The sequence below is a fragment of the Pipistrellus kuhlii genome, unplaced genomic scaffold (genome assembly GCF_014108245.1).
Source record: "Pipistrellus kuhlii isolate mPipKuh1 unplaced genomic scaffold, mPipKuh1.p scaffold_m20_p_16, whole genome shotgun sequence".
NCBI lineage: Eukaryota > Metazoa > Chordata > Mammalia > Chiroptera > Vespertilionidae > Pipistrellus > Pipistrellus kuhlii.
In genome coordinates this window covers 15,034,963-15,059,797 of record NW_023425471.1, presented here as the reverse complement: position 1 = coordinate 15,059,797, position 24,835 = coordinate 15,034,963, and the positions used below count along the sequence as shown (strand labels likewise).

The window sequence follows — 24,835 nt, the reverse complement described above, 5'->3', positions numbered from 1 at the left end:
ATCGTATCAAATAGCTTATACAGACATCTAATACATCTATAGCTGCCAAATTTCTCTTTCCAACATCCCACAAGATTTACCTCTCTCGTCTTCCAAGCCAGTTCTAGTCAGCAGCATGGAGCCCTGCAGGACCCTCTGCTGAGGTCTAGTCACATGATGAGCACCGACCACATGCCAGATGCTGAATTAGGCTTTAGGGAGGAATAAGAGACACCATTCTGTTCCTTAAGGAGCTCAAAATTGAAAGCTCCTGACATTTCTGCTTGTGACAGACAAGAGGACAAAAGAGGGTGGCAGCTCTCTGGTGAGAACATGTTTTTGCCATTTGTATAATGTGATGGGCGAGAAAGCAAACCAACTTAGCGGGGGGGGGGGGGGGGGGGGGGGGGAGGGAGTCCCACAAAAAAAATCACTGCTCTAGTTAACACAAGAGTAGCCTCATTCCCGCTGTGAATCAAATTAGTTTTTTTTTTTTTTTTTTTTTTTAACCAAATTTACTGTTCATTAGCCTCTGGCCCCTAATGGGTGCTTAATAAATATGTATTGAATAAATAAATGAAAGAAAAAAGGCGGAAATACATCCTTGAGCCTTATGAGGACTCTGAGTATAATGAGACAACTGGGGCCAGGGCAGTGTTTTCTGCCAAAACAAGCATGGAACTACAATTCTAGTCATTCTTCACAGAGGCTGGCTATTGGAATGGAATGGTTACGCAACCGTTATCCAGTGACTAACAGGAGCCCAACCCAGGACCCACGGAGTCACAAGATGGTCAAATCAGGAGGACTTATTACTGAAAGGCAACATTTCTGACATATTGCAAAACTAATCTGTAAGTATACTTTTGTTGGTGAAGATTCATTTATGATCATAATCAGAACTGACACTTGAGTGTTAAGTGGGAATGTGGCCTTTTCCAGCCCCCAATCTTCCCTTCAACATACTCAAGGCAGCCAGGGAGCCAAGGCAGGAGTTAGGAGGACAGGCTTCTGAGTATTCCAGACCTGGACTTGAATTCCAATTCCACCAGTTACTCTGCAACCTTAGGCACCATCACCAGCTCGGTCTAATGACCTGTGTGCAGGAGCTTAATAATACTCCCAGCATCACAGTTGTTATAAAGATTAAATGAGATAATACTGGAAAAGTCCTCTATAAAGTACCGGACACGTTTCAGATCACAGCACATTCTACCTAAGCCTTTGTTTTTTTCTTTAACATTCAACGTAATGGGGGGAAAACAGAGTTACCAAATGAGAGAAGGAAGCTGACTGTGTAAGCTGCAACTTTTGTCTTATTATAAAGAAATGGCCCCTCCTTAAAACCTGGTACAGTAATTATCTTTCCAAGAAGTTGTTAACTCTGCAATCTGAGTGACCACGTGCCAATGCAGTTTGCTTTCCTACGGGACGGGACAAGATGGAAATTTTCCTTTAGTACAAAGCATATTCATTCATAGGTTGCCAAGAGTAATTCTTTTGCTAACTGGAGGAAGAAATGAATATATTTTAAAATTGCAGATTGACTTCTAAAATAGAAAAAAAAATGAAGTGAGGAAGTTTTAAGATTTTTTTTTTTGACTACGTAAAAAAAAATAACCAGAGTTAAAATTCAGCTGACCTGTTAAAGGTTAATCTGTATACAGTGTTCCCTTTAGACAAAACAGGTGTTCATTTGCTGTGTTGAGCAAGATGTTTTAAAGAAGACAAAGATGAACTAGACTAAGGTGACCAGACGTCCCGCTTTTGGCGGGACACTCCCGATTTTTAACAATTTGTCCCGCAGCGTTTTAAAAGAGTCCCGATTTTTGGAATCTTTCCAAAAATCCCCGCGGAACAAATTGTTAAAAATCAGGACTGTCCCGCCTTAAACTAGACTCAAAAGGAGGTTCCTGCCCTCAAATATAGCAGGTATAGAATGATAATACAAAGCAGGCGATAGTTAGGGGAAGGGCTGTAGGAAGTGGGAGAAATTCTGACTAAGGGCTTGAGGAAGACTTCTATTAAGGGATGGCAGGCAGTTGAGCCACAATTTGGAGGCAGAGTAGAATTCTAAGAAGGTATGGGGAACGGGGGAGGAGCCCTTTGGAGGAGGAGACATTTCCATTGCATGAAAGACCTTGAGTTAACATCACTAGCAGGGAAAAGGGGAGAAGAAAGCTTGGGGAGGTAACCAGTCTTGTGAAAGCTGAGAACTGGATATGCAAATTGAATGAACAATGTCCAGGAAATTATTTAAATACCTTTATACGCTTCCTTATGACAGTTCTTATCCACTGCAATCTTGGTGAGACACTAAGCAATTATTTTTGAGTCATAATTACATGGGGCAGTATGACTCGAACTCCTGGGAATCACCTTGTGATTGAAGCACTTATTCAGCAAATCTTTTATCTGCCTTTTGCAGGGAGTGGTTTAACAAGCTCTTTCCTTATAAACCATCCTTGTCTTTCTTGACTTTGCACAGGATCTCTAAGTCCCTTACCTACTTCTGAAGAACTCTTTCCTAGTTCTCAGGAATCAGAAAACATTATTGATCCACTTTTACACATCCCACTATAAGCAGGATGGGTGTCTCCTGAATTTGCTTGCACCTTAGCTTATTAATTGAAATCAGAGCCCAATAAACAGATACTGACTTCTGAAGGCTCATGTTGTTCTTGTCACATCCTGAACAGCTGATTATGAGAATATGAAGTCTTCCTTCCCCACAAGAGCAGAAAGATGTCTCTTGGGCAACAGAATCTGAAGGACCAGTAACAAAATGCAGTAGATAAAGATCGCTGGGCTACAGGGAAAGCAAGAGCAAGGAGTCCAAAGGAAGATACGCAGTCAGGCTGGCTTCTAAAAAGCATTCATAGAAGGCAATGACTATAAACTTGCAAACAATCACCAAGTTTATTTAGCCCCCATGGTGCTTTATGAACTAGTTGCCAACATTCTATAGGAAGATTACACTGAAAATTCCAGATGATGACCTTTTCTTAGAGTCTGAAGATCTGGCCACACTGGGCTTGGGTTTCTGTGTGGCAACCATAGACTATCTTCTTGGCCTGGGTCTGCCCTCCAACCTTTACCTGCCTGGCCCCTACAGACATTCTGTGTGGGCAGACCTTGAGCATGGCTTCAAAACTCAACCCACAAATTACTCAGTAAGTGTGTCTTAATGATATTTCTTCATTTTAAATACACAATGATGGCCCTGGCCAGTTAGCTCAATGGTTAGAGCGTTGTCCCAAAGACCAAAATGGTTAGGGTTCCGTTCCAGCCTAAGGGCACTACCTTGGTTGCAGGTTTATCCCCCAGGGGCACATGCAGGAGGCAACCAATGAATGTGTTTCTCTCACATTGATCTCTCTCTCTCTCTCTCTCTCTCTCTCTCTCTCTCTCTCTCCCTCTCTCTCTCTCCCTCCCCTTCTCTCCTCCCCTCCTCTCCCTTTTCCCCTCTCTCTGGTGGTGATGTGGAAATCTATGGAAAAAACATCCTCAGGTGAGGATTAAATACACAATTGACGATTGTATATTTTACATATTAATCAAGTCCAGTGAGGCAGACTTTCTTACTTATGATTCAGGGTTACCATATAAACATTTATGAAAATAAGACAAAGTGAAACCTGCCCTGTGTGATCAAAAGATAAACAATGTAAGAGACGGTAGAACTATGCCTTGGCACCACAAACTAGGGTAAGTCATGAAATAAGATTCAAACTGAAATTGCACCGAAAGCTTTCCAGTGTAGACAGGAAAGGAGTATCAAAACAAAGGCACATGTGAAGGTTCTAGTCAGTGGTCAGCTAAACAGAAGTTTGGAACAACATATACACTGTATGCATATCGTATAGTATACTAAAAAGGTGCATGAAAAAATGATTTGAAGTAAAGTAGTGAAGATGGAGCTAAATAATTACTAAATATTTACATCAACTTGCCAGGTAAGTCAAATGTCCATTGAAGTAAAATGTCCATTAACCAACAACAATTTATCTAAGTTACTTTAAAATTATCTTACTGAACTCAGGACTAGATCACTTTAAGAGTAAGATTCCTAGCGGAATGGTCACTTAAATAAAAAGAGAAACAGAATTTCCCTGTCACTTTCCTCTGGGAAGCATGAAGTGTTTGTAACAGGCGAAGTGTCAGAACTGAAACTTGCAAGTCTTTGATTGGTAAAGACAGAGTAACTGGATTTTTCCCGAAAGTGTTCTGCGCCCCCCTCCCCACCCCTGTAGCATTGTACCTTCTACAATTTCTGTGGGAGAAGATGACAACGCATCATTGCTAATACTATATTTATTCTGCTGCTCCAAAGGACTTTGTGCTAGGCTATCACAGCCGTGACACAGCTTTCCCCCCATCCAAGGACGTCCTGCGCCCCGCAGGCCAAATGCTCCGGGGAAGACCGCAGTAGCGGTCCATGTGACCACCTGTCCCTGGCTGCAAGCGGGCAGCTCCGCGCGGATGCTCAGCGATTCCTAGAACCCTTTGGAAGACTTTCCCCCATTAGGGGGTGACCCGGCTCCACCACCGGCGCCGGGGCTGCTCACATCGGCCACTGGGGTCTCGAGTGGCCGAGGTTCCCAAGTCCGCGTGGGATAGCTACAGCGTGGCGGGACCTGCTTAGGGGGCGGCCTTGGCCTCCTTCCCTTGCCCAAGAGGCCGGGAGCCCCGGGGGCCCGGGGAGCCGCGGGATGGGCACGCTACAACCAAAGCCGGCATCCCGGGATTCCCACGCCGGCTGAGCTCCTTAAATGTCACCCCGGGCTCACCAAAAAGCGCGTCGAGCTGGTGCCCTGGTCCACTGCCCCAACCAACGGCCCCAAAACTGCTTTCTTCGCGGCTGCCATGAAACCAGCTTCGGGTCCGCAGGAGATCGCGACCGGTTTCCCGGGTGACAGCGGCCAGCGGAGGTGACGGCGGCCGGTAGAGAAGGCGCAGGAGCCGGTCTGGAGGGCGAGGAGGCGTGTGACCGCAAATTGATCGGCCCGGGCAGCAGGCAGCCCCTTTACGCGCGTGGAGCCCGCTCACCCCGCCCCTCGGCCGGTGCCCGCCCCAACAGCTTTCCCGAGGACTCCGGAGGCGTGGCGGGAGGGGCGCTGTCTGCCGGGCCAGCCAATCAGCGAGCGTGGAGACCCTGAACGTCCGGAGAGAGGCTTCTGTGACGTCACGGGGGCGGGGCCTGGGATCGGCGGGGGCGGTGGCCCGCGCGGTAGGTCACGTGGGGCCCCGGCGCCCCGAGCCAACCTGCGGCAGGGCTGGGGGTGGAGGCGTTACCGCCCATTGGCAGGGAGGGCCACTGGCCCGAGGCAAGGGCACAACCCCACCCGCGCCCGGGGTGCCTTGGGTTTACTGCGTGCTGATGGGTCCCAAAGTGCAGAACTGCTTGTTCCTCCGAAGGGCCGTGCAGAGTTCGAGGTAAATCGCTTTTTGGACGACCCGGCCTTCCCGCGCTCCCCATGCCCCGCCCACCCTCTCCTCCGCTCCTCCCGGAAAATAATCATAATCTTCAGAAATGACCCTCAAGCAGTGTCACCTCCAGAAGCAAGGAGAATCCTTCACCTTGTAGGCTTTTCAGGGTCAAGAACGCGGAAGTCCTTTCGGTTTAGGATTTAAAGGAAGCACTCGAAATTAACCTCCCTTGGTTGACAATCCGGGCAGATGGCACCTCCCCGTCCTGAGGTGCCCTTCCTGGTCGCCTGACCTCACTCACGTGTCCCCTCCCTCGCACACCATTTCCTCTTCCTCCCTTCTCTGGGAGGCCCACGGAGAGTCAAGGGGCTTTCTCCTTTGACCTTGAATTTACCTTGCCAGGATCCTTCCCTGTCCCGTGTTTCAGGGGGGCTTTCAAACTTTGGACCAAGAGCCGCTGCAGGGAATGGTTTACAAAAACAGACGCAGGCATGTGTGTTCACAGTCATTTGTTGATAACGTGTATTACAGTTACATGTATAAAACACATTATATGTATTTTTATGTGGACAAGAAAGAAACTTATCTACCTTCTAGGTTCTTTATGCTAGTCTAATAAACCCACATGAGACAGATTAACAAGAGAAAATAACCACATTTAATCACGTACGTATTAATAGGAACCCCACATGAGCGAGTCAGAGACCTACATACATGAGAGGTTCAGAGACACAAAGGAAAAATGAGGTATATATGGCATTTTGAGCAAAGGATGAGGTGCTTGAAGCTCCAAAAGAGGGTAAAGTTTGCCCTGCCCTATATGTTATATTTCTGATAACTCAAAATGGTCAAGATCCCCAATTTGAATTATTTAAGGGAGAGGTAAAAGTTTCTCCTGAACTGGCAGGGTCTCCATTGCCTTCAGCCAAAAATAATTCACATGCCACAAAAAGATAAATGCCATATGTTTTCACTTATATATGTGGAACCTAACACACACACACACACACACACACACACACACACACACAAAGCCGAAACCGGTTTGGCTCAGTGGATAGAGCGTCGGCCTGCAGACTGAAAGGTCCCAGGTTCGATTCCGGTCAAGGACATGTACCTTTGTTGCGGGCACATCCCCAGTGGGGGTGTACAAGAGGCAGCTGATTGATGTTTCTCTATCATGGATGTTTCTAACTCTCTAGCCCTCTCTCTTCCTCTCTGTAAAAAAAAATAATTAAAAAAACCCCATATATTAAAAACAAACAAACAAAAAAAACACAAATAAACAAACCAAAAACAGATTCATAGAAATAGAGATCATGCCGAAACCGGTTTGGCTCAGTGGTAGAGCGTCGGTCTGCAGACTGAAAGGTCCTGGGTTCGATTCCAGTCAAGGGCATGTACATTGGTTGTGGGCACATCCCCGGTAGGGGGTGTGCAAGAGGCAGCTGATCGATGTTTCTCTCTCATTGACATTTCTAGCTCTCTATCTCTCTCCCTTCCTCTCTGTAAAATATCAATTATATATATATATATGAAATAGAGATCATGTTGATGGTTGCCAGAGGGGAGCGTGATGGTGGGTGGAGATTGGGTGGAAAGGGTGAAGAGAAATGTAGTCAATAATATTGTGATAAATGTGCACAGTGACTAGACTTGGTGTGGTGATCATATTGTCCAATCACTATATTCTACACCTGAAACTAATATAATATTGTATACCAACTATGTTTAAATAAAATCAAAATTAAAAATCATGTACACGCCAACATGGCATACCTTGAGGAAGACTGTTCTCAACCCCTTCATTTACATATATTGAAAAGATGTTTCCAAAATAATATTTATCCTTCTATGCTATGCATTCCACATTGTTTTATTCTATCACATAACATCTTTGATTTTATTAAATTATCCCCCCCTTTTTATTGCATAGCATTTTTAAAAAAATGCTGGTTGAAAACCACTGAACTGATTTTGTAAATGACCATGCTCTCTATGAATTTCTAAAGCAATCTACTATTCCCACTTAATCTTGAAGTGTTCTGAAATATCAGTTCTGCCTTTTTCCCTTCTAGCTTTACTCTACACTACCTCACTTGGCCATTTCTGTGTTTATAGTTTACTACGGGTGCTCTGCAAATAAACTTTTCCTATAATCTGTTTAGAAATCAATGCTGAGCCGAAACCGGTTTGGCTCAGTGGATAGAGCATCGGCCTGCGGCCTGAAGGCCGTATGTATGTTGGTTGTGGGCACATCCCCAGTGGAGGGTGTGCAGGAGGCAGCTGATCGATGATTCTCTCACATCAATGTTTCCAACTCTCTATCCCTCTCTCTTCCTCTCTGTGAAAAATCAATAAAATATATTTTAAAAAAAGAAATCGATGCTGAACTTGATAACTACAGATAAGCTGGTTTGTGTTAGGACAGGAATGCAGATGAATCATTTTTTTCCTGAATTTCCTGGAAGAGGAAAAGACACAGGCATATATTGATATAAGGCAACTATAAAGGAACTAGGCTAGCATGCCTCTAAACACCGAGAAAGGCATTAATTGAATGCTATATAGATAAGGATTTCTGAGACTTCAGCAGGCAGTGAAAAGAAAGCCACCAATTTTACCACATTGATTCATTTAAAAAAAATTCCTGGCCATGTTTGAACTTTCACACACTTTTGACTCTCAGATTCTAACAAGAGAGAAAATTATTTGTTTGGCAGTAAAGTGGAATCAGAATTCAGACATTTCAGAGTAAGTAGAGCTATATGTACGTGAGAGATGCTCAAATAGATTGATCTGATGGTCCCACAACAATCTGAATTCCACATCTTCATTTCTTTCACACACACACACACACACACACACACACACACACACACACACACACACAAATGAAAGGCCAAAATATTGAGCTTTCGGGAGTCACACACACGTCTCAGCTTTCTTTTAGAGTTCAAGGAAGGTCAAAGGGAAGAGTCTTAAATAGAAGAGTCTAACTCAGCCTATCTCAATGCCACACTCTAAATATTTACTCTCATAGACCTCTTTTCTCTCTTCCTTTTGGAACTATTCTAATTTGTCTGCTCTTTCTCATTCCTTCTTTCTATGACAGAACTGGGATTAGAATTTCAACTCCTTACATTAAGCCTAGCACCCTTTTACAGCAGCTTGAGGGAACGGAAGGGAGCTGAGGAGAATTAGGAAAGAACATGAATAAAAAGGAAGAAAGCAAGATGCTGGTCCACCTTGATCTTTCCGCCACCCACCTATGATCTGAGAGGCAAAGCAGTGGAAGAAACACTGGATTGGAAAGCTTAAGGACATTGATCTGATCTTGGCCCTGTCATTCAACACTTGCTCTTCCTGACCTTAAGTAACTAATTTCCTCCCGTGACTTCCTTTTGCTCATTTGTAAAATAGGGAAAATGTCACTGATGTGGATGGGTTAATGTGAGGCAAGTGACGTAATGCCTGTGAAAGCATTCTGGAAACAGCATGGTTAATCGTGAGAGGCAAGATGCAGTCTCACTGGCACGTTTGTTTTCACCAAAGAAACCCAGTGGTGAAGACCCGAGGTCTTTCATGCAAATGATTTAAGTAGTTTGAGGCATCTGAAGCTCAAGAAATCAATGTTAATCATTTATTTATCCTCTGGCTTTTCCTGTTCTTTGTTAATTTACTAGTACACAGAATTTATATAAGCAAGAAGACTACATTTCCCTAGTGAATATTTAGATTTTTTTTTTTTGTCTGCTAAAGCTTCTTGGTCTTACATGTGCCTGACATATTCTTTCTAGTCTAGTCTATTTGGAAAGTTAGCCTTTCCTTGATCTCTCCTTGCTATTCTAATGACAACTTAGCTATGGATTGATATGGATGTGAAAATCGTAACAAGCCCTAACCGGTTTGGTTCAGTGGATAGAGCATCCGACTGCAGACTGAAAGGTCCCGGGTTCAATTCCAGTCAAGGGCATGTACATTGGTTGCGGGCATGTCCCCAGTGGGGGCGGGTGTGCAGGAGGCAGCTGATCGATGTTTCTCTCTCATCGATGTTTCTAGCTCTCTATCTCTCACCCTTCCTCTCTGTAAAAAAAAATCAATATTAAAAGAAAAGAAAAACGTAACAAAAAGTTAGTGCTGGAAATAATTGCAATAAATAGCACAGGCACTCCTTTATTTTATGGGATTGGGATGATTTTGGCAGATATAAGGAATTTGCCCAAGTTAGCAGAGGGGGCTAAAGAAAGATTAAAGAATTTAATATACTTGATAAAAATAGTCAAATTGGGAGCCCCTCCCCCCAAAGCAAACTGGAGAATCTACTCACATGTATGTTAAAAATCTCAGTGTAGCTGAAGCCGGTTTGGCTCAGCGTTAGAGCGTTGGTCTGCGGACTGAAGGGTCCCGGGTTCAATTCCGGTCAAGGGCATGTACATTGGTTGCGGGGCACATCCCTGGTGGGGGGTGTGCAAGAGGCAGCTGGTTGATGTTTCTCTCTCATCGACGTTTCTAGCTCTCTATCTCTCTTCCTTCCTCTCTGTAAAAAATCAATAAAATATGTTTAAAAAATCTCAGTGTAGTGATCTAAAATTATGTGTCACTTTATATAATGTTGCACTTGTAATAGAGTTAGAATACAGCAATGATTCCAAAACTTTACCTACATCAGAACCACCTAGAGAACATGTTAAAACCCAGATTGCTGGGCCCCAACACCAGAACTTTTGGTTTAGTGGTTGATATCTGAGAATTTTCATTTCTAACAAGTTCCCAAGTGATGCTGATACTGCTGGTACAGAGACTGCACTCTGAGAACTATTGAGCTATGGGTTTGCTGGAATCTCTATTTAAAAAACAACCCATAAAACAGTATAAGCTTCAGGGTGCTACTCTTAAATTTTTTTTTTTATTGATTTCAAAGAGAAAGGGAGAGGGAGAGAGAGATAGAAACATCAATGATGAGAGAGAATCATTGGTTGGCTGCATCCTGCATGCCCCCTACTGATGACCGAGTCTGCAACCCTGGCACATGCCCTTGGCTAGAATTGAACCTGGGACCCATTAATCCACAGGCTGATGCTCTATCCACTGAGCCAAACCAGCTAGGGCTCTGTTTTTTAGGAGTTGACAAAACTGCGTGGTAAGAGAAATCTGTGTTATCATTTGTGTTAGTACTCTTTTCTCACAAAACTTAATTCCCTGCTAACAATCAAGTAATCAACTTAGAACAGTGGTTGGCAAACTACGGCTCGTGAGCCACATGCGGCTCTTTGGCCCCTTGAGTGTGGCTCTTCCACAAAATACTATCGCCTGGGCCAGTCTATTTTGAAGAAGTGGTGTTAGAAGAAGTTTAAGTTTAAAAAATTTGGCTCTCAAAAGAAATTTCAATAGTTGTACTGTTGATATTTGGCTCTGTTGACTAATGAATTTGCCAACCACTGCCCTAGGTGATTCTGATATAGACTAATGTTTGAGAGCCTCTGCCTTAAGCCTTTCTCTATCAATATTCTAAGTCAGTGGTCGGCAAACTCATTAGTCAACAGAGTGGCAAACAGTGGCTCGCGAGCTGCAGTTTGCTAACCATGGACCTAGGGTACTTGTTAAGGATACAGATCCCTACTACCTTCTCCCTACCCCACCCCCTCAAATGAAAGAGCTAGATTCCTTGATGACAAAGATTTTGTCTTGATCATTATTATATCCCTAGGGTCTGGGTGTTCTATAAGTAATGTTGAATGAATGAATGAATGAATGAATGAATGTGATAGACTGTTACATAGGTGGCTTATGAATTATGCCTTCTGGTAATAATGTCCTTGTGTTGTACCCACACACATGTTTTACTGTTTTCAAGTTTTATTGTACATTTTGCTGCTGGATATAAAATAAAGGCATAAAACTGTCAACAAGTAGGGCAGTACCTACAAAGTCTAAGCTGTAAAAACCATTTCAAAATATAAACTTGATTTTTGAAATACATTGTGTCAAAGGCTGCCCATATGAATACTTTAGTACAAAACAGTAACATTTCCCTTGATAAGCAAACAAAACCCATTCATTACCTTGCACATATTCCCATCTCCTTATGACTGCTCAATCTGGTCTAGTCTCAACCACCCTTATTAGTCACAACTCATTTCTGTCCCTTCACAGGAGCAGAGAAGACTGGGCTTGTGACCTGCATAGCCAATAGGCTGTTAGCAAACATGATGCAAGCAGAAAATTGATACCTGCATGTACAAAAGTGGGTCTCTCTCTCTTGGAACTTCGCTGCCAGCTGCCCTGCTGTGAGAAAGCCAATTTAATCTACTAGCAAATGAGAAGCTATGTGGAGGAGAGCAATAGCACTCTAGCCTAAGGTGACCAGACGTCCTGATTTTTAACAATTTGTCCGTGTCTCGTGGCGTTTTAAAAAAGTCCCGATTTTGGGAAAGAATGCACGACAAGCTAGGGAACAATGGGAGAACGGGAAGGGAATATACAGTTTTTGGCAGCCATGTGGCTATTTAGCCAGAATATGAGTTTTATATTATTTTTGTTAATTTTATAATGTTAAACTTTAATAATAACTAATAATTGTTGAGAACTGATTATCGAGAACTGCTTATCAAAGTTCGCTTTGTTGATCAGTTGTTAGAATTGTGGAATACGCGCTGTCCTTACCAGGAATTAATGCTGCGACTGAACACGTTTTTTCTACAGTAAATAAAGTGTGGACATCAGAAAAATCACAATTAAGTGTTGAGACTTTGAAAGCCATTTTATGTGTGAAATATAATTTAACAAATTCTTCTGAAAAATTTCATGACCGTTTAAACAACGACAGCAATCTGCCAAAACCGGTTTGGCTCAGTGGATAGAGCGTCGGCCTGCGGGCTGAAAGGTCCCGGGTTGGATTCCGGTCAAGGGCATGTATCGATACATTGGTTGCAGGCACATCCCCAGTAGGAGGTGTGCAAGAGGCAGCTGGTCGATGATTCTCTCTCATCGATATTTTTAACTCTCTATCCCTCTCTCTTCCTCTCTGTAAAAAATCAATAAAAACAACATATTTAAACGACAGCAATCTACTAAAAAAAATTCACTCAAATGAGAAATATGCTAAAGAATAAAATAATATTATACATAATTTTTTATTATATTTGTAAATTGTACTTATGTTGAAATTTTAAAAATATATATTATAATACTATTTTTGCGTTCTATGAAAATTTTTGTTGCTCCATATAGACCAAATTTTTAATCAAGAACCAAACACCCCCCCCCCCCCCCCCCCCGTCAATGGTGTCCCACTTTACCAATGTTAAAATCTGGTCACCTTACTCTAGCCCAGTGGTTGCCAACTGGTGGTTGGTCCGAAAGGTTGGCGAGCACTGGCTTAAGGAAGCCTAGGTGACCAACAGCAGCTGATCATAGCTGCTAAACCAGTAACTTAGTTGAATGAGTGACCTAAGCCAGTGTCACCTAGCGTGCATGAAAACCATTCAGCTGAGCCCAGCTTGTGTACAGAGTCATGAGAAATAAGAAATTGTTGTTTCTGGCCACGTGGTTTCAGAGTGGTTTCTTAAGCAACAACAGATGAATGACATGATGGGTACATTTTGGTGTGATCTCTATTCTTCACAGAGTTTAATTCTTGCTCATGTTTGGTTACAACCAAGACATTGGTTCTTTTGGGAAAAAATCAAAGTATGAGCATCCAGAGGTTTTTTCACTTTGCAAACATGTTTAGAAACTTGTAACTGATGCAAATCGAGAGATTTTTTTAGGTTCTGGGGCCTAGGTGATACCTGAAATGCCCTTGAAATATTGTTAGGGCAAAGTGCTGCTTAAGGCTAGTCCATTGTCTATGGCTGTTTTTATTTCCTTCCCTCAGCATCCCCTTGGCTTTCCAGTCTCATATTCCTCCTATTTTCCTCAGGTTTTCTGTGCTTGTTTGTTTTGTCTTTCTTATATGCCCACCTCTAAGCCTCTAGTGGCTAATAGCAGAGACACAATGATGTATGTTTCTTTTTATTTTTTGCATTTTGCCACTGTATATAGATATACACTGAGTGGCCAGATTATTATGATCTCTGAACACATAATAATCTGGCCACTCAGTGTGTGTGTGTGTGTGTGTGTGTGTGTGTGTGTGTGTGAGTTTGTGCATGGGTGGAGTCCAGCCAGCCTGGCCAGGGGGAAGGGACATGGGTGGTTGGCCAGCCTGCCTGCTGGTCAAACTCCTGGTCGAGGGGACAATTTCATATTAGCCTTTTATTATATATAGAATATACACTGAGTGGCCAGATTATTATGCATTCAGAGATCATAATAATCTGGCCACTCAGTATATAAAAATATGGATACTTGCCCTGGCCAGTTTGGATCAGCCTATGGATTGAAGGGTCACAGGTTCTATTCCGGTCAAGAGCACATGCCCTGGTTGTGGGCTCAATCCCCAATAGGAGGCTGCAGGAGGCAGCTGATTAATGATTCTCTCTCATTTTTTATGTTTCTCTCTCTTCCTCTTCCTTCCTCTCTGAAATCAATAAAAATATATTGAAAAATATGGATACTAACAAAAATGAAGCCAAAGTAGCTCTGGCCAGTTTTCTCAGTGGTTAGAGCATCAGCCCATGAATGAAAGGGTCATGCTTTTAATTACTGGTCAAGGGCATGTATCTCATTTGCAGGTTTGAACCCTCAAACCAGGGCACATGCAGGAGGTGGCCAGTCGATTAGTCACTCCCACAGCCATGTTTCTTTCTCTCTCCTCCCTCCCATTCTCCTCCCTACCCCTCACTTAGCCAAAGTAGTCACAATTACGTTCAATTATGTTAGTGATTCCAGTTCTATATTACATTTATAATCCTGGGGCACTGATGTTTTAATTGCTAAATTCACACATTATATCATACAAAAAATTATTCAGTGCCTTCTCTGACAAATCACAAAGTACAGTAGGTGCAAAATATATGTTGCATGGATGAAGGGAATTCACTAATCTCAATGAGATTATAATCATTCATTTGCTGATTCTTAAAAAAAATGTGTGCTCTTGAAAAGAAAAGGTAACTTTACAGTTTATTTGTTTAGGCCCCATACTTAAACTTGACTAGAAAAAAATGAAAGACATTTTATCATTTATCATTCAGTAATGGCCTGTAAAGAGAGAGGAACAATGATCTTAATTCAAGTATATTCATTGTCTTCTTTTTTAAAATAAAATGACTATTTACTATTATTATTTTTAAGTGATTTCAGAGAGAGGAAGTGAGACGGAGAGAGAGATAGAAACATCAATGATGAGAGAGAATCATTGATCAGCTGCCTCCTGCATGTCCTCTACTGGGGATCATGCCCAAAATGCAGGCGTGTGCCTGGACCAGGAATCGAACTGTGACCTCCTGGTTCATGGGTTGCCAGTCAACCATGGAGCCACACTGGCTAGGCTTCATTGTCATCTTATTGGGAAACTATACTCATTTTTGAAACATTGCACTGAAATAACATGTATCTTTGGAAGCACTTCTTATTTGTGAAGGACCATGTACATTTATATATATTTTTTAAACTAAAGCTTTAGAAAGAGCACAAATGATTTAGCTCAATGACACTTTTAAGAGCTGAAAAAAATAAAGGCCAGAATGGGTAACTTTTCCATAATTACTCAAATGTATGAAATTGCTCATCAGTGGTGAGATGTAAATGTGTGTTTTCTGAATTTGTCACTATTTATGAAAAAAAATATATAACCAACTTAAAGTAAAACACAACCTACAATGAATTAATAATACTCTTTTAGCCCTAGCTGGTTTGGCTCAGTGGATAGAGCGTCGTCGGCCTGCGAACTGAAAGGCCCCAAGTTTGATTCCGGTCAAGGGCACATGCCTGGGTTGTGGGCTCAATTCCCAGTGGGGGGCTTGCAGAAGGCAGCCCATCAGTGATTCTCTGTCATCCTGGATGTTTCTATCTTCTCTCCCTCATCCTTCCTTTCTGAAATCAATAAAAATATTTAAAAAATAATCTTTTTGCAAAGATACTGTAAACATATAAACATTATATGTATCAATAAGCTATCACTGAAATATCAAATGGTAGTGAGGATGTTGAGCAATAGGAACACTCAGTCAGTGCTGTTGGGAATGCACAATGGTTCAGCCACTTTGGAAGACACTTGTCAGTTTCTTACAAAGCTAAACATATTCTTATCATACAACCCAGCAATTGCACTCCTTGGTATGTACCCAAAGGAGTTGAAAGCTTATGTCCACACAAAAACTTGCACCTAATGTTTATAGCACCTTTTTTCATATTCGCCAAAGTTAGAAGCAACCAAGATGTCTTTTAGTGGTATACAGTTAGTGATAAACTAACTATGGTACATCCAGACAATGAAATATTCAGTGCTAAAAAAAATGAGCTAGCAAGCTTTGAATATATATGGGAGAATCTTAACTGTATATTACATAGCGAAAGAAGGCAATCTGAAAAGGCTACATTCTGAAAAAGGCCAAACTATGGAGATAGTAAAAACATCAGTGCTTGCCAGGGGTTGCTTTGGGGTGGGGATGAATAGGTGGAGCATGGGGGATTTTTTAGTACAATGGAACTATTATGTATTGATACTACCAAGATGGATATATGTCTGCAGGGTTTTTATCCCAATCTAGAAGGGTTCAGGAATCTGGAAAAGGGCTGTGCATAAATGAATGAAGAGACTAGACATGATGCTCTGACCGGTTTGGCTCAGTGGATAGAGCATTGGCCTTCACACTGAAGGGTCTCAGGTTTGATTCAGGTCAGGGGCATGTATGTACCTTGGTTGTGGGCACATCCCCAGTAGGGGGTGTGCAGGAGGCAGCTGGTCAATGTTTCTTTCTCATTGATATTTCTAACTCTCTCTCTTCCTTCCTCTCTGTAAAAAAAAAAAAAAAATCAATAAAATATATATATATATTTTAAAAAGAGACTAGACATGAAATATAAATTTGGAATACATGGGGGTGCCAGAGGAAGTTTATTTCTAGTTACTAAGTTCAATCTCTGCACCCAGGGCTTTTTATCCACACAATTTACCCTCAAACAAAGCAGATATACATATCAAAGGTAAGCTTTGATAAATAATAAAAAGATTATCAGATTGGGGGAACTGCCTTCAACTGTTCCAGCAGCAGGCAATAGTATATGCAGATTTTCAGCCCTGCTTAAGCTGTCCATCAGCCTTCTGATGAACTTCTCGAATTTATTATGCTAACTACTGGAATTTGCTTCCAGCATATGTCATTATATATTTGTCTAAACCCATAGAATGCAAACACTAAGAATGAACCCTAATGTTAACTGTGGACTCTGGGTGATAATGATGTGTCAAAGTGTAGGTTCCTGGGGAATGTTGATAGGGGAGGAGGCTATAGATATGGGGGTAGGGGTCATATGGGACTTCTCTGACTTTTCTATTCAATGTTGCCATGAACCTAAAATGGCTATAAAAATAAAATCTCTTTTTAAAAACTGTAGCGCCGAAACCGGTTTGGCTCAGTGGATACAGCTTCGGCCTGCAGACTGAAGGGCCCCTGGTTCGATTCTGGTTAGGGGCATGTGCCTTGGTTGTGGGCACATCCCCAGTGAGGGGTGTGTGGGAGGTGGCTGATCGATGTTTCTCTCATCTCATCGATGTTTCTAACTCTCTATCCCTCTCTCTTCCTCTCTGTAAAAAATCAATAAAATATATTTAGCTGAAACCGGTTTGGCTCAGTGGATAGAGCGTTGGCCTGCGGACTGAAGGGTCCTAGGTTCGATTCCAGTCAAGGGCATGTACCTTGGTTGCGGGCACATCCCCAGAAGGGGGTGTGCAAGAGGCAACAGATCGATGACTCTCTCTCATTGATGTTTCTGACTCTCTATCACTCTCTCTTCCTCTCTGTAAAAAATCAATAAAATATATATTTAAAAAAAAAAAAAAATATATATATATATATATATATATATATAAAATAAAGAAATAAAAACTGTAGAGATAGTTTTGATAGATTTGGCTGGGTCTGTCCCCTACTTATTCTCCTCAGCTCATTGTACATTCCTGGGGCCTTCATTACCTTGATTGAGATACCACCACTCTTTCCCTCCTATTGCCATTTCAATTCTCTGGCATCGACTTTCTTTACTTTTTAAAAAATATATATATATTTTAGTGATATGTATCAATATATATATATATATATATATATATATATATATATATATATATATTTTTTTTTTTTTTTTTACATAGAGGAAGGAAGAGGGATAGAGAGTTAGAAACATCAATGAGAGAGAAAGTCGATCAGCTGCCTCCTGCACACCTTCCACTGGGGATGTGCCTGAAACCAAAGTACATGCCCTTGACCAGAATCGAACCCAAGGACCCTTCAGTCTGCAGGCTGATGCTCTATCCACTGAGCCAAACCGGTTAGGGCGATTTCCTTTACTTTTGACCACATTACTTTTATTGTTATATTTTCTTGCATTATGATCAAGTTATTTTATTAGAGTTATTTTTAGTTGTATTTAGAATTTAACAATTTTTTAAAAGTTAAGTCTATTGAAAATATTTTGTCAAATATTGGCACAGCATGAAAGCATAACTTATGGAGATCATAGTTTTTTTTCTCCTTTTTAAAACAGTTGCCCCCCAAATTCCTGCTCTTCAGGAAGATCTCAAGTACACTTTGTACTAACATTTTCCAATATACCTTAATTCTCTACTCCCCTTAATGCCCTTTTCCCTGATTGCTGGTTAATGACACTACAGTCAACAGATGGAAATTTTTTCTTTGTAGTTTGTGTCTGTCTGCTGCCTGGAATTGAAGGTGGTGTCATAATCATTGGTAGGCAGTTAGGCAACAGGGCAAGAGGAACCTTGTTAAAGGGGAAATAACTTCTATTGGTAAATTAGTGTTTGTACAATGAAGAAACCATAAGATTTTCTGATTCTCATGGGTCAATCTTCTTCTGGATGGGGTGATACGATCTCTCTGCCTATTAAAGAGAATTGGCTTTGATGTAGTGCCTATGTCTAGACTTTTGGGGATGCCTGCAGGTCTGATAAAGTCCATATTGCTTTGATCTTTGGAGATCTCTAGTCTGCCAATCTCCCATATATGGACACCCAGACTGGCATATGTTTTCAGGAAAAGGGAACAGAGGGATCACTTTTTAGCTTATGATTCACAGCTCTGTGGTTATGAAGCTTACAGGAACACGCTGCATTTCAAGTAAGGTTTTGGTGCCTTCTGTGGTACCCCCGGTGAAATGTTTTGCAGCAGAATAGTTTTTTTCTCCTATAATTACGTTTATTATTTGGGAGCCTTTTCTGAAATCAAGTATATGAGAGCTTGTTTTGAGGAATGCATTCAGGAAAGACTATTTTCATTCTTGTGTTACTTTCTCCCCTGCTAATTCTCCTGAATTTTTTTTTCTAAAAGAGGAAAGGCAGATTATATGTTCCAATGAGAGTGAAAAATACTATATATACTTATTGTATGTTTCATAACTATTTAGACCAGTATTTCTATGGCTTTAGAGTCACAAGTCTCTGAATAATTAAAGTCCGTAGTCTTCCAAAGGTATGTAGTTCAAGTTATAGCAAACTAAAGGTTTTGTTAGACTCACTCCTTAAAAATACCACTGCCCTGATTTTTGGCTTTTTGCTCACAGGTTCTTCTTTACCAGTATTCCTTTCTCCCACCCTGTCCGTTGTAGTTTGTGATATAATATATTGTTGCAATAATGGCTTCCAATGTGTTCACTCCTCCTTGTATCCAGCCCTTGCTTAGTCTCCATCACCTTGAGTCTAAGCTTGACCAGGTGACTTGTTTTGCCTAAGGGAGCAATAGTAAGTATGGCGTGAGCAGACACCCATGATGAGACCATGACAAGTGTCTATTTGTGGGTAGGCTGAAGAATTGGTCCAGTAATGCAACCTATTGTAGTACACTTTCCTCTTTTCATGTCTTTGATATGCTAATTTTTGGGTGATGAACAGAGATGGTAATGTTGTTGACCAATGTTAAAGAGCTGGGTCCAGGCTTACAGGAACTAACTTGTCTATAGGAATGGCTTCTAAGACTGTCCAAATGATAGAGTTTAAAGGGACATGATGGATATGGCTTGCTCTAGATCAGTGTTTCCCAAAGTGTGGTACGCGTACCCCCAGGGGTACGGGAAGAGTTTGGTGGGGGTGTGTGTTGCACTGGAGTTTGGTGGGGATATGCACTGCATCGTGCTTAGCTGCGCCTAATTCTACGTTCTCATGAGTACGAGGGGTACTCAGCGTTATGAAAATTATAGAAGGGGTACACATATGTCAAAAGTTTGGGAAACACTGCTCTAGATCAATGCTATTATTCCACAAGATCCAATATGGTACTATAGCTGCAATCTGTAGTGGAGAGAGCCAGACAGGTTGTTCAGGGCAGAGCTATATGCCTTGGAATGAGAAAGTTGCTTTGCGCATCAGGAAAGCCACACAGATATACAGTCATATAAGTGGTCAACAGAAGAGGCCAGAGGCAAGGTGTTAGCATGACAGCAAGCACTGGCCCAAGGGTAATAGACAAGACTACTTTAAACCCCAGAAGTCTGCTTTGGTCAGGCTTGGCTAGGGCCAGAAATGAAAGCTTATTGAAGGTACTCAGGGCCTGACAAGAAAAAGCAAACATGAACTGATCCTGCTAGCTCACAGCACCTTTTCTGTCTCATAAACCCATTGCCTCCCACCTCTAACCCCTCATACCACTTGTCTAAATGACTCACTTGGCAATTCATCATATTTCACTATATCTGCTTCATTAATTTGTCATGTGTGAATAATGTGTAAAATCATATAACTATTTTTTTAAAATACATTTTTTATTGATTTCAGAGAGGAAGGGAGAGGGAAAGGGAGATAGAAACATCAGTGATGAGAGAGAATCATTGATTGGCTGCTTCCTGCATGCCCCACACAGAGGATCAAGCCCAGAACCCAGGCATGTGCCCTGACTGGGAATCAAAGCGTGACCTCCTGGTCTATAGGTCGACACTCAATCACTGAGCCACACAAGCTGAGCAATCATATAACTATTTTTTAAAAACAAAATTCAGAGGAGGCCCTTGTCCATATAGTTGATTCTGATTGTTTAAGGAGTAGAAATCAGGGTAACAAGGTCAGAAGACCCAGTAAATGTAAACTGATGGCAGGAGGGAGAGGCAATAGAAGTGAATCATTAGCAGGGGTTTACTCTGAGAGCCCTAGAAGAGGCTCTTAATGCCAGCTCGCTGCTAATGGTAGGAAAGGAGGCTGTGACCTGACTGTGTTAGGAAAAGTGGGGGAGGAGCGTCCTCCGAGCACTTAGAGGAAGAAATGGACCTAGGCCAAGCAGCAGTGGAACTCTAAACTTCCTCATCTCTGAATTCAGAGTAAGCTCCTGTTTACCTTTCCAGCCTCATTCTCCACAACTTCCCCATCTGTACTCTACCCATTGCCAATGAGTGTACTTTCCATTCCCCAAAGTCATCCTATTCTTTCCCTATTCTGTATCTTTGACTGTGCTCTTTCCACCACCTAAGATGCTGTCTTTTCAATTTTTGTGCATCAAATTAGTTTTATCCTTCAACCCAATCTCCAATTCCACTTTTTTCCATGAAGTGGATTACTTAAGCAAATATGACTTGTTTCTACTGTAACTCCCATAGGCCATCTCATAGTATGCTTTGTATTATAATTTTACCTGTATTTGTTTTATCAATCCTTTCCTTCCTCTTCCCTCTGTGTTAGTTATCCATTGGACATCCTACATTTTCTCTAGGCCTATAAAAATGTATGTCCTCAAAGTCTCTTCTCTCAAAAGACTTTAGTTAGTCTAAAGGGAGATGGAGATTGTAGCATGTGGTAAAGTTGAAACATAAGTAAGCATAAGTGCTGTTGGAGCCTCTAAGAATGGAAATCTTTAAAAAATGGATGTTAGAGAGAGAGAAGCATTGAAATGTTGTTCCACTTATTTATGTGTTCATTGGTTCATTCTTGTGTGTGCCCTGACCAGGGATCAAACCTACAACCTTGGCATTTTAAGTCAACACACTAACCAACTGAGTTATCTGGCCAGGGCCAAGAAGGGGTATATTAACCAGCCTTTTAGAGTCAGGATCCTGAAGGTAATAGGAAGAAGTCATTCTAGCAGTCAGTAGCATAAGCAAAGACCCTGGGATTGTTCACAAATTGCTGTAATGAGCAACACATTAAATGTTTATATTTAGATCTTGGTAAACTAATAACCTAAATGTATATATTACATGAATACTTTCCTATTTGTTAAACATTCTGACAACCTTCAATAAGCAATCATTAATTTCAATTTATAAATGAGGAAAGCAGGCTCAGGGTTTAATGATTAATCTGGAGTCAATCAAATCCAAAGTAGAAGAGTAAGGGTGACAACATCGGTTTTCTGATGCCAAAGCCATGCTCTTTCCTCTACATTCTGCTTCTCAGATCTGGCTCCTAGTAGTAGAGAACTGGGCAAAAGGTCAAGGAGAGGTTATAAAAAAGAAGTTAGGAGCCGGAGGATAAATGACATAACCCTCATAGTTTTTGCCCAAGACTAATTCTGCTTAATAAAGAGTACAAAATCCAATGTCTAGCAGGTAGATCAGAGTGCCTTAATTCCTTCCCATGGACTCTCCTCTACTTTCAATGGTTGACATTGCCATTCCCATAGGTAATAAGAAGAGGGAGGTGCAAGATGACTTCTACCCCACTAAAAGAACTGATGTGGATACAGTGATGGTAGCCCACAAGAATTTCATAACATTCAAGTGTAAAGGATTGGCTTGAAGTTGCACAAATCACCAGAGTGAAGTTCTAACTTCAGTACCAGTGGCATCCCAATGGTGCGCCATTAAAAAAAAAAAAAGAAAAAAAAAAAAAAGAATAGCACTATATTTTAATTTAAAACAAAGTTTAGTTTCATTTCTACTTAAAACATATACATGTGCTATATATGACATTTTGGAGAAGTAAGAAGAATTTTGTAAAATCTAAGTTTGCTGGAAGTCTAAAATTCTGATCTCTACAGAGACCAGCACTGCCACCTTCAGTAAAAGGTGGAAATTGCATGATCAAGTAGGACTCAGATCCTTAAATGTAAATTGTTCCCCTAAATTAGCAGCCTTGAATGATGGAATATTTATGTTGGAAGAAACTTTGGAGATCACTCCTCATTTTCTACATTAAATATTAAATTAATAGAAATTTGGTGACTTTGCCAGGTAACATTTCTTTGGGATTTTAATATTACATGATGCCATTTTGAAATATTTTGAAGTAGACATGACAGGGGGTATTCCAACTTTATAGATAAGAAAACAAAGCTCAGCCCTGACTTTTTTGGCTCAGTGGATGGACCCTGATAACTGAAAGGTCCCAGGTTTGATTCCGGTCAAGGGCATGTGTGTACCTTGATTGCAGGCACATCCCCAGTAGTGGGTGTGCTGGAGGCAGCTGATCGATATTTCTCTCTCATCGATGTTTCTAACTCGCTATCCCTCTCCCTTCCTCTCTGTAAAAATAATCAATAAAATATATTAAAAAAGAAAAGAAAAGAAAGCTTAAAGAGTTTAAGCCTTGGTAATTAGCGTAAGGATAATAATTGATCATGCCAGGATTTTTGTGTTTTCCTGTACCATGTGACCCTTCATGAATTTTTATTCTGAAGGAAATGATGGTAAGGAACAATAACAGAAAACACTTGGCATTTCACTGTTTTCTTATGTAATCCAATAACAAGGTGGAAAGTGTTTTAGATTAGAGCTTGAGACTTCTTTCCAGCAGTTACTGGCTGAGTGACCTTGGGCTAACTTCTTACATGTGCTCATCCCTGAAGTCATAAGCCTGAAACTTGAGCTGTCATGTAAAGTTGGTGTGAGGCTCAAATGGGATAATGGTTGGGAAAGGACTGTGTAAACAATAAAATGTTAAGTGATTATGTGGTGAAAAAAAATTCTGGACCACCCAAGCTTTAGAAATATAGGGGATAATAAAAACACTGTCTAATATGCCAAAAGAAATTCTTCACTGATACTGCCCCTAGGGCAATGGAAGCTAAAGAGAAAATAAACAAATGGGACTACATCAAAATAAAAAGCTTTTTTACAGCAAGAGAAACCATCAACAAAACAACAAGAAAGTCCACTGTATGGGAGAACATATTTGCAAATGTTGTCACTGATAAAAGTTTAATCTCCAACATCTACAGACAGCTTATACACTTAATAAAAGGAAGATAAATGACCCAATTAAAAAATGGGCAATGGATCTAAATAGAGTCTTCTCAAAAGAAGACAGAAGGAAGGCCAAGAGGCACATGAAAACATGCTCAAAGTCACTAATTATAGGAGAGATGCAAATCAAAACAACAATGCGGTACCATCTCACACCTGTCAGAATGGCCAACATCAACAAATCAACAAACGACAAGTGTTGGCGAGGTTGCGGAGAAAAAGGAACCCTCCTGCACTGCTGGTGGGAATGTAGACTGGTGCAGCCACTGTGGAGAACAGTATGGAGATTCCTCAAAATACTGAAAATGGAACTCCCATTTGATCCAGTAATCCCACTTTTAGGAATATATCCCAAGAAACTAGAAACACCAATCAGAAAGGATATATGCACCCCTATGTTCATAGCAGCACAATTTACAATAGCTAGGATTTGGAAACAGCCTAGATGCCCGTCAGCAGATGATTGGATCAAAAGTCAATGGTACATCTACACAATGGAATATTATGCTGCCATAAAAAGAAGGAATTCTCATCATTTGCAGCAACCTGAATGGAATTAGAGAACATCATGCTGAGTGAAATAAGCCAGTCAATGAAAGAGAAACATCACATGACCTCACTTATTTATGGATGATAAAGAACATCATAAACTGAAGAACCAAAAGATAGATATAGAGACAGTAAAGCAACAAGCAGACTGTCAAATTATAGCGGGGAGGGTAGGGAAATCTGGGGTAGATAAGAGATCAACTGAAGGACTTGTATGTATGCATATAAGTACAACCAATGGACACAAAACTCTGGGGAGGGAGGGCATGTATGGAAGGAGGGGGCAATGGTATATGTACAAAGATAATAATTTAATAAAAAATTTTAAAAAAGAGGCCACAAGAGAATGTACAGCAAACACACACACACACACACACATACACACACACACACACACACACACACACAACAACAACAACACTGCCTAAGTACTAATCCAGTGAGGGCATCTGCAATTTATAAAGGAGGATTTGACAACTTTAACAGTTGAAACAATATTCCTAGACACAAGAAGAAATACTGGGTTGTTGTTCAGGAAGACAATATAAGAAGGAAAGTATTTCACAAGTTAATTTACAGATTCAATACATTA

The 24,835-nt window shown here is 41.1% G+C and overlaps 1 protein-coding gene across 9 annotated transcripts in view; it reads right to left on the bottom strand.

Annotated features, from left to right (window-relative positions):
• Nucleotides 1-5,003, bottom strand: part of GK (glycerol kinase) — a 69,576-nt gene extending 64,573 nt beyond the window's left edge. For all 9 annotated transcript variants that reach the window (XR_004988295.2, XR_004988294.2, XM_036439719.2 and 6 more), the window contains exon 1: nt 4,770-5,003. Coding sequence is in view for 7 of the 9 variants with exons in the window: in XM_036439719.2 (XP_036295612.1) it covers nt 4,770-4,847 (78 nt within the window). In the remaining 2 variants the exon portion in view is untranslated. The remainder of the gene's footprint in view (nt 1-4,769) is intronic.
• Between the last annotated feature and the right edge of the window lie 19,832 nt (nt 5,004-24,835).